This window comes from Abrus precatorius, unplaced genomic scaffold (assembly GCF_003935025.1).
Source record: "Abrus precatorius isolate BTA unplaced genomic scaffold, Abrus_2018 Scaffold4, whole genome shotgun sequence".
Classification (NCBI taxonomy): domain Eukaryota; kingdom Viridiplantae; phylum Streptophyta; class Magnoliopsida; order Fabales; family Fabaceae; genus Abrus; species Abrus precatorius.
In genome coordinates, this window is record NW_020874384.1 from 8,689,028 (window position 1) to 8,699,704 (window position 10,677).

General features: G+C 35.0%; 1 protein-coding gene across 4 annotated transcripts; it reads right to left on the minus strand.

Annotated features, from left to right (window-relative positions):
• Positions 1 to 167: 167 nt before the first annotated feature.
• On the minus strand, positions 168 to 4,138 carry LOC113865048 (peptidyl-prolyl cis-trans isomerase FKBP42). Of its 4 annotated transcripts, none has more exons than XM_027499395.1 (8): positions 4,069 to 4,138; positions 3,894 to 3,934; positions 3,599 to 3,784; positions 2,883 to 2,972; positions 2,312 to 2,496; positions 2,121 to 2,243; positions 1,842 to 1,994; positions 168 to 1,111 (listed from the first exon to the last, which is right to left on the minus strand). In XM_027499395.1, exons 2-8 carry the CDS (start codon positions 3,931 to 3,933, stop codon positions 776 to 778), a joined length of 1,113 nt encoding a protein of 370 aa, XP_027355196.1. In that variant the 5' UTR covers position 3,934; positions 4,069 to 4,138; the 3' UTR covers positions 168 to 775. The 4 variants fall into 4 exon arrangements, with proteins under 4 accessions (XP_027355196.1, XP_027355197.1, XP_027355198.1 ...); XM_027499396.1 differs by having other exon boundaries at positions 3,894 to 3,944; positions 4,069 to 4,132; XM_027499397.1 differs by lacking the exon at positions 4,069 to 4,138 and having other exon boundaries at positions 3,599 to 3,772; positions 3,894 to 3,933.
• Positions 4,139 to 10,677: the final 6,539 nt, after the last annotated feature.

A 10,677-nucleotide genomic window follows, 5' to 3' on the forward strand; every position in this document is an offset into this window, starting at 1 on the left:
TTATCTTTGGGCAAACTTCACGATTCATTTTTCCTTCCTTGCATACAAAAATAGAGCAGGATTCTCCCTTGTCCACTAACTTCAAATTTGGGCAGTCAACTAATCATTGATTAAACAGTGTTAACTTTAGATTATTACAGTGTGGCATTGTAGCATACATGATTTCGGCAAAATTGAAGCAATTCTACATTTATAGGCAGTAAAACGTTACAGTGAGAGCAATTTTCCTTCAATTGTTCTTCAATTTTCATGGTCTTTCACTTAACCATGCTACACGGGCATGCTATTAAATACGATACAATTACATCATTGATTTTAAAATTATTTCCTTAGGCTCCTTGAGCATTATATAAAACAAATACGTAGTTAAATTTAAAATATCCTAGTGGCGGATCTTCTTAATGATCAATTAATTCAAAGGCATACTACAAACTTTCTGAAAAAAAGTTATCTGATTTCAGCAACACTGATCATTTCCCATTTCAATTTATTTTCTTCTACTACCACAGATCCACTTAAACAACAAAAAGCTTCCACCCAATCTACCAAACTATATGGAAGTGTAACAAAAGAACAGTCTGATAGTATTGTCAAACATGACTCCTCTATAGAGAAGAGTGAAATCACCATTGTTTTTTCAACATTTGATTGTTCCACAAGCAAAGGAAAGTAGAAAAAGTATAATTATTCCCTTGGTTGCACAAGACGTGGCCTTTCCTATGATGCACGTAAACAATTGTCAACTCAGCAATGGATTTCTTGTTCAAGAGTTCAATTAGTCAGATTTAAGCCTCCCCCGCTTGAACAGCGCGATAAGCCGATAAAATACTGCAAGCAACGACTGCCAAATAAGTATCACCCAATTTGTTTGCTGAGGTACTGGTTGAGGTCTTGGTCCAAATATTCCTTTGTAGATCTCTTTCTGCTTTTGATAAACAGCCTTGTCATGTTCAGCAAGCAACCTCAATTCTCTTGCAATTGCTTTATCTTCAGGGGCATGTTTACGTGCTTTTAGAAAATCTTCCCTGGCAGCATCTGTTTGCCCAAGTGCTGCTCTAGCCCTGCCTCGCCTAAATAATGCCTTCACATTGTTCTCTTCCTCACTCAGCACCTGCAAGTTCGTACAGTTAAGTTAAGCAAAAGTGCATCACCAATGACTCTCGTGTATGAACTGTAAGGTGAAAAAATTATTTCACATTTGGTCAGAAAATCATGGTTTTTCATTGCATAAAAAATTCACAATACAATTTCTTCTTTGATGAATAAAATGCTAACATATTTGGCTTAATTCATTTTCTAGATGAGACAACAAATCCCATCCAGTTGCATAACAAATAAACTTAATGCGGTGCCCACAGTTATATGCTAAACTGCCAGCAAAAGCAATTATTTGTTGACAGCAACTACATATTTTCTTTGATAAACAAAACATGACAAGACATGCTCAGGAGTGATTAATGATAAAGTTCGCATCTTCTGTCTAGGCATGGTTTGATTGGGTAATCAATCGTGCAAAAAAATAAAAAACAAGTTGAAATTTTCCTTAACTAATATTATATAGAAACCCTTTAGACAAAAAAGCATTAGCTGTCTTCAACACCTGAGAGAGAATATTACCGCCTCACTAATGTTTGACACTAAAGTAGCATATATTACAATATAATTGTATTTTTATAATTTTATTCCATTCACAGGCCAAAACTGGGTGCATGGAACTTGCAGCTAATTTTGATGCTATTCTATATCTAGAAAAAAATCAGAATCCCAATAAATGGCTTATAAAAAATAAAACAAACAAAAAGCATTTTGTGCTGATTGATCGGTTTAAGTCTTATACTCACAATGCTGCATTGTCCTATAGCTTCTTCATGGCGATTCAGCTTAATCAAACAGGCTGCCATGTTAAGATGGCAAGGATTCTTTACAGCCAGAGCCATATCTCTATACTTCCCAAACAACTGGAACATGAAGTCATCTCCCATATATGCTATGGCCTGTCAAGAACCAAGACAATATCAACTTTTTCAAACCCAAAATTAAAACAGAGAAGACAGAAATTTCCATGGATTAAAAACAGCAAAGAACAATGTAAAAGAGCACAAGAAACATAAGTGTGTAACCATTTCATACTGTTGCATAGCCTCCTCTAGTTTTTCTTCCTGATACAAAGCATTTCCATCCATCTTTCTTTTGTCTGCTGCTCCAATCCTTTCCTCCACAGTCATATCACTGCGAGCTTTCCCCTGTGAAATCAGGATATATAAGCATCTTATCAAGTCCATGGTCATTCCAAAATTTAATGGCAACTTACTTCTTTTATTTCATCAAAGCCAATAAGCTCAGCTTCATAAACTAAATCTGCCATAGGAGGAACATTTGGAAAAGAAAAACTTCCTTCCTTTCCATATCCTAATTCCCAGCCCACATGCAGCAATGCTCGCTCCCCAGCTTTCATGCTTGCCACACCAATGCCCAAGCCAGTCATTTCTTTCTTCTCTGTTCAAGAGAAATATATCAAAACCAAATAACAACACTAGTAGAGCAATGTACACAGTAAAAAGATGATTTTAAGCAGATCTTGGCCACAAAATGCTTGGACATCACAAATTCACAATTACACAAAGATAGTAGTGATTGAAAAGATTTGAAGACAAAACATTGAACCAAAATTCATTTTGTTATGACAACTGGCAATGGTTTGAGACAGACATTATGGAAGATTAACACACTACACTTGGACATCATGATTCCATAGGCACAAATACGAAAATCAAAGATCTAGTTAATAAATACGATAAGAATCTCAGACAATGAAAACCCACAAGTCCTATTGATCAATAGAGAAAGAAATTCAATATTCTAAATTTACATGAGGAACATACCTTTTCCTAAAACCATCTCAATTGGCCGTTGCTCCTGCCATGTGTCTTCAAACTTGTGCTGAGTGCTCTCAGACCATGCCCTGTAATGAACTACAACCGTATACCATCTAGATCACAATCATGAATTTGACCTAACATGAAAAAGAAAAGGCTACGCAGGAAAAGATTAGTAACAAAAGTACAATAGTAGATATTAGGAATTAATCCCTGATCTGATTTTGGTCCTCCCTGCTTTTCATCATTTAGCCTAAACAACAGAAATTTTTCTTACGGTGAAACAATACCAGATGTCAGAACATTTTAAATTCTTCCGACTTACATGTAAGGTGCATTAAGAAGCTTATAGAGAGTTTATGAAAATAACTGAGGACTCTCATAAGCTCTTTTTGGTTTATTTCAATAAATTTCATCATATACTAATCAAAATAAGCTGATTTCAACTTCTTCAGAAATCCCTTATACGATAAGAACTTATTAAATAAATGCCTAATTAAGCTATTTCCCAACACACCCTCAATGATTGTCATATATCGCTTAAATTATGTCTTAAGTTTGACAGTGATAAACTCAAATAGTTTTAGATATGGACAACTGCATACCAACATTGTGTACCTCTAGAGCATTTTTACTACAAGAAAACACACATCATAACATGAATTGTTGCGACAGCATTACAAACATGACAGAGTGAGACTAGGATAAACTATGGTACTTACAGAAGCAAGTTGAATATTTGGATGGTTTCTGGCCATGACCTTCCTTAATTATTTGTTTGGTGACCTTCTCGTGAAGGACTTCAGCTTCAGAATCAACTTTTGGGGGGCTACTAGTAAATTCTTCTGCAGGTTCTCCTTTAACAAATGCTGAACTTTCAGTGATGATCTCATTTTCTACTTCTTGACCTGCAACCAATAACAGTGCCCAAAGAAAAAAACAAGTTTTCTCAAGCATATAAGAAATTGAAAAAAAAAAAAACGATTTTTTTAACTTTTAGAACGGCATGCAAATTACCTTGTGATGGTTGGTTTTGAGGCTCCTGAACTTCCTCCATTCTGCAAAATTCTTATCGCATAGAAAAATTAAGGAGAAAGAAAAAAGAAACGAAATTATAATACAAGTTTTCTCAGGGACCAAACAACACGAGAGAGGAAATTTTCGGAAAGGGAAACCAGTCTAACTCTCTTCCGTTGACCAGATCGGTTTTTGTTCGTGTCGTGTGGTACTCGAATGAAGAAGGTTCTAGAGAGGGAGAGGGAGAGAGAGAGGGGGGGGGGGGGGGGGGGAGGAGGGGGAGAATGGCCAAAATGGTGAAGCTGAAATTACAAAGCAAGAAAGGAGTTCATTACGATTTTTCTTTTCTACCTTTAGTTACTTGAGAAATTTACATTATTCTATTTATATATTTCAATCGATTATCAGGCTGAAATAATTTTTTATTCAAACATATTTTATATATTGAAAATATAATATATTAACTTATAATAAAATTTTATTGACTTTAAATGTTTAAACTCAATTTCTTTAAGAAAAATAACTCAGGTTGGTAAAAAAAATAAAAAATTAAGTATCTTGTTGCATTTTTTTAATTGAAAGTAATTTTTTATTTTTCATAATTTTTAATCTATTTTTATAATTTTTTAAATAATAATGTAAATTTAACTTGATAAAAAAATTAACAAATAAAATAAATTAAAAAATATTAGTTCTAAAGATGATAGATAATTGAAAATAAAATAAAATTATATAATATATAATAATCTTAAAATATATAGTCATATAAATTTAAATTTTAGTCAAGTAAGTAATTATATTTATATTTTTAACTATTCATTATAATTAATTTATTTTATTTTTATTTATTTATTTATTCTTAAAAGTGAAGATTTGGAGAAAATAATGAAATAAGTAGTAGTGTAAATGATATGTGTTGAAGAAATTGTATCCTTTTCCCTTTTCAATATGAAAATTTAATATATATATATATTAATTCAAAACTAACCTAGTCAAAACTTAATATTTAAATTATTTTTCGTTTTAGATGCCAAATTCTAAATTCATTTAAAGAAATTGTATTATTTTAAAAAAAATAAATTAAGAGAACAAATGTAAGGGAGGAGAAACAAGGTATAGGGAAGCATAGGGTGAAAGAAAGAAGAGCAGGGTAGAAGCTGGGGGAATGGAGTGCAGGTTAAGAGGAGTTTGAAGGTGGAAAGGACAAAAAAGAGTTTGGAAGCATAGGGAGGAGAGCTTGAGCACTTTGTTTAGGAGTTTTGAGGGGAGGGAAGGGAAAGGTTTAAAAAGGAAAGGATAGGGAGGAGGAAGAAGGTTAAAATCCTCTCTTGTTTGGATGTTTAATACTAAGAGAGATGGTGATATGATTTTTTTTTGTTGGTATTATAACAAAATAAAAAATAAGAAAAACCAAATAGGAAAAAACTAACTAGGGGAACAAAGATCCTTCCCAACAACTTGTAAAACAAAATCCGGAGGACTCCTCCATGTTACATATTGAATTGAATTCTAGGCACCCCAAGTAGCTAGCATGTGAGCAACAACATTAGATTAACGTGGAATATGAATAAACCAAACCTGCCAGTCTCTATTCACCATATCCTTAATGGATTGAATGATATCTTTGTGTTGGTGAAGTGTAACATCCTTATTTCAAATTCAGTACATATAAATAATTTTCCATTTCAATTCAATTTTAATATGAAATTCGGATACCATAAAATTTTCCCGAAAGTAATTACTACAATTTAATCAAATATTTCCATTTAAATCAACAGAATAGTGCAATAGCATAAAACTTCTGAAATTACCATAATCAAAAGTAAAGAAAAAGGCTATACATAAACTTCACAATACAGTATATTAATTTACAAACTGTATGTTTGAGTATTTAAAGATCAAAATAATAATTACAACACCAAACATTACAAAAAAGATCCCAGAGCAATCTCGGTTATACTAATCTCCAGCATTCCAACTCTCTATCTCGGCTAGGTCTTCGGAGTCTAAGTCGTCATCAGGTCCCAGATACCCATCGCCAGAGTCAGCTTTGACCTCTGTTCCCGTGTCGCGCTTAAAGGTCCAACGGGTAGGTCTTCCTAGAGAGTCGTGGTCATGGTAGGTGTATAAGAAAGTAAGGGCTGCTGGGGTTCTAATTGTACCCTTATACATATATACACATATGGTTTGGTGTATCCTATTCCTAGGGAAGTTGAATGGAATGCTACAAGCAAAATCTATCTCTATCATGATATAAACCCTAGGGTCATTCTTTACTGACACATAAAATTTAAAATAATTTACACGTTGGTATTCATTAAATATGTAATTTAATCTTAAAGTCTACAGAACTATTTATCAGTCTAACTCTTCCCTGCGGATTCATCATCCTGGTTCCTTGAAATTATCAGTAAGGATAAATACCTATCTTATCATTTAAAACATAATATTACTTTAAAAACTAACATAATAGCACAATCATGGTTATGGAATACAAGGAATCATAATAACATAAACCTCAAAGCCATATGTTAGACATACATATATTCATAATTATTATGTTGCTCTCTTTCATATACGCACATTTAGTGCACTGTGATCACAATTATATGATGCCTCCAGCAGTTCTTGAGGTCTTACACAACTAGGTAAATAGTTACCGGTTAGCCCATGCATACGGATACAACGTATACAATAACGGGCTCCTTAGCAAGGGTATAGTCAGGAAACAAGTGTGAGGTCATGTAACGCATTCGCTCTCAGAAAGAATGTGTACACATGCGCGAATGTCGCTCACCACCCTACATTTCCCTCATATTTCCTATCGTTTCCAGACTCTATACTCTCAGTGTATCTCTGTAACTATTCACACTAGAACCATTCAGCTTCTTACACTTATCTCATACTTCCTTTCGTACTAAACTCATTATTCAAGTAAGAAATCGTGCTTAGTAAAGCACTTTCGAACTAAATTCCAAACAAACGGACTACTCGAACATATTATTAACACCCAAAATCAGCCAAACATATTTTTCATAATAATTCAATGTCAATCAATCATAAGAATAATACTAAAACACATACATAAAGTACTCTTATGGTTACAAAATAATTATGATGCTTAAAATAACAAAATAAAGCCCTCCTTACCTTGAGACGAAGTTTTGAAAGAGATTTTGTAAAGGGTTTTAGGTGAAAGGACTAAGATCTTCCTAGATATCACAAAAGAGAACATTTTGAGAAATGAGAAACTTAGAAAACACCCAAAGAGAGAAAACAAAGCTCCAAGAACTTACTTGGAGTTGATTGATGAAGTTCCCAAGCTTGGATTTAAAAGAAAGTTGAGATTTTGGAGAGATTTTTTGAGAAGAGAGGGTTAGGGGTCGAGAGAACAAGGGAGAGCTCAAAACTTGGATTGTAATCCAAGTTTTCTAACTTGGAAACCTTTAAATAACCCTAGACTCGCGACATTCTCGCTACAGCGAGCCATTTTTCGCTACAGCGAGCCATTCTCGCTACAACGAGCTCTTCTCTCGCTGTAGCGAAAAAATCAGACAATATTTCACTTTGTTGTCTGTCATTCTAGCTATAGCGAGAGCTCATCGTTACAGCGAGAGAATTCTAGCTACAGCGAGAGAGCATCAGAATGTCTAATTTCTGAACGCTCTTTCTCGCCACAGCGAGATATCCTACAACCTACATCATTTAAACTCTCTAAAATTCAAATAACTTCACAGATATAACTAACATTCAATGCTATAATAATAAATATAAAAACGAGGATGTTACATGAAGTCTGTCCATTTCATTATAATTCCCTTGAACAACTGTCACTGCCCCTAAACAATTAGATTCACACCGAATGAATATAAACCCCGCCTCCCCTAAAAAATAATCCACCCACTATAACTAGGAGTTCTGCGCGAAGAGGGTCTCCATCCTTGACAGAACTTGCGAAGCTACCCTTCCAACGCCCAACTAAGTCTCGTAAGGTGTTTGTAGGCAAGTGTACCTGTCAAAAAGTAATAAAGGGTTTTCGAAAAGAGTTCCCAAGTTATCCTCTCACAGATATTATTTTCAAGTATCAAGAATAACTTGATCTGATTGTTTAAACGCAACGAGATTGTAATAGACCAAAAACAGAAATTAATGTTAATAATAAATTAAAAGAAATTAAGTGTAATTAACCTAGCCCATTGTCTCATTTTATTCTATAGTTCTGTTAAGTACACGTGGTATCGCCTACAATGCAACTAACTATGGGATGCTAAGGGTGATCAAATTTAACATATACAATATAATCCCATAGAATAAAAACCAAACATTTAATGAAAACTAATACTAGCATTAAAAGTAAAAATCACACAAAGTTTGCGGCAGGATCTACCATAGCCCTAACTATGAGTTTAGTTACTCATAACAAAATAAACTATGATAAGTAAACCCATAACCACAAAGAAAACTCAAACAAAAGAAACCTAGAAAGGTAAAAGACGAAAAGAGTTCTTGTTCTCCGAAGGGTGCTCAATCACTTGCTTGGACTCTAAGGAGAAGCTCATCGTCCTTGCCAATAGTCTTCAATGACTCTCAAAGATGGATTTGGTTAGAACTACGAAGGGGAAGATGTGACACCTAAGCGTTAGGCAAAGGCGGGGAGTGATCGTCGGTGCATTGTAGCACGGACAATGAGCGGCTCTTGGCAGACTTTCAACCAAGGGCGGGGAGTAATCGTTGGAGCAATGTGTGGCATAGACAAGGAGCGGTTCCTGGTAGGCTTTCAGCAGTAAGGGACACATGAATAAATCGAACTTACACTGGAATGAGAGAAATCGAGAGATTGTGTATACAGTTGAGGATAGCTTAAAGGAATTGATTAGGACTACCTATAATAACAATATGCATTTACTTTTCAGTAGCCTATCACTTAATAACTCCAAAGTTAAGCGTGCTTAACTTGGAGCAATTATGCATTTACTTTTTAGTGGCCTATCACTTAAGAACTGTCGGGCTGTTACAATAATAGTATCAAAGTAGGCATCTCTCCCAATACGGTGTGGTTCAAGGACAAACCAAGCGGAAGCTGGTGGGCATATGACACCCAAACTGTGACACCCAGGCATTAGGCAAGGGCGAGAAGTGATCGCTAACAAAATGCATTTACTTTTCAATGACCTATCACTTAAGAACTGCTGGGCTGTTACAATAATGGTATTAGAGCAGGCCTCTTTCCCAGTACAGTGTGGTTCGAGGACAAACCAAGCGAAAGTTGGTGGGCATGTGACACCCAGGTGCTAGGCGAGGGCGAGGAGTGATCGCTGGTGCAATGTGTGGCACAGACAAGGAGCGGCTCTTCGTAGGCTTCTAGCGGTAAAGGACACATGAATAAATTGAACTTATACTAGAATGAGAGGGATCCAGAGACTGTGTATACAGTTGAGGATAGCTTAAAGGAATTGATTAGGACTACCTATAACAATAAAATGCATTTACTTTTCAGTTGCCTATCACTTAAGAACTCCAAAGTTAAGCGTGCTTAACGTGGAGCACTTTTCAGTGGCCTATCACTTAAGAATTCTAAAGTTAAGCGTGCTTAACTTGGAGCAATTTTGGGATGGGTGACCTTCTAAAAAATTCTCGGGAAGTGTGAGAGGACAAAGCACACTGAAAAGTCTCGTGTTGGTTTGAGGGGACAGTCGTCAGTCTCAAATAAGTTGTCAAGCTGTTACAGAAGAAGATGTGTAGAGAAGTGGAAGTGTGTTAAGTGTGGAGCATAAGACCTCTTTATATAGGCTGTGTCCTGAGTTTCCAGTTGGTTGAACTCTATCTTTTTAAATCGATTTTATCTATAATCAGAATCGTTCCAAATTTTCATATCACAATCTTTATCTAAGTTTAAATTTTAAATTCAAAATTTAAACTCAAATTCACATAGCACAGTCAAGGACTAAAAGTATCTAAATTTTATCCAGAATATCTCCATAATGCACTAATAACAACTTCCAGCTAAACTGCAACAATTAATAATATAATTAGTATAAATATATATGAAATAGGGTTTAAGTGTATAAATATAAGTCATAAAATATATCAAAATATGAACTTATCATAAGGCACCTCCAAACCCCATGGTTTTTGAGCGCTGCATCCAGCTTCCATCTACATTCATCTTCAACCACAGATGAGCTGGTACAGTTCACCTTACTTGCAAGGGTCATATCCCATGATCCTCCAAATACAGGACGTTCTGAACAATGGAGAGAGCCACCATTCTTGTGACATATCGCATGGACCAATGCTCTCATGGAAAAACCATATTATTCCTCAACTGCCATATCCACTAGGTCACCATTACTAGCTTTCCCCTGTTGCGTTCAACACTAAACCCCTCAACCATGCAAAAGGCTTCACCGTAAACAAAAGAGGAGCAAAATTCATACCCTCTGACAACCACACTTCCTTAGAGTGGGGACAATCCCTTAAGATATGAAGGACATCCTCATGTTGGCACGAGCAACGGAAACAAGCTGCACTTGAAGTCAGGTGGCGAGCAAAATGAAGCTGGTTCATTGGTAAGGTAGAGTGAAGCCTGTAACACCTTAATTTAATTTAAAAAATAATAAATTTTGCAAAATAGAAATAATTAAAATTTCATTTAAATATAATTTTTCAATACAGAGTTTCATCAAAGTTTTTCAAAATAATAAGGGATTACAAATTTCATATCAATAACTGCTACAAATCTAATTCAATTATATCGAAATTTCAAAATAAAATCTAAGCCCTA

Excerpts from the sequence above, each read along its gene's own strand:
- LOC113865048 (XM_027499394.1), bottom strand. The coding sequence starts at position 3,833 with ATGCTTGAGAAAACTTGTTTTTTTCTTTGGGCACTGTTATTGGTTGCA. Across the intron at positions 2,497-2,882 it reads TGAGATGGTTTTAGGAAAAG|AGAAGAAAGAAATGACTGGC; the intron begins GTATGTTCCTCA and ends TCTCTTGAACAG. Across the intron at positions 1,995-2,120 it reads CTATGCAACAGTATGAAATG|GCCATAGCATATATGGGAGA; the intron begins GTTACACACTTA and ends GGTTCTTGACAG.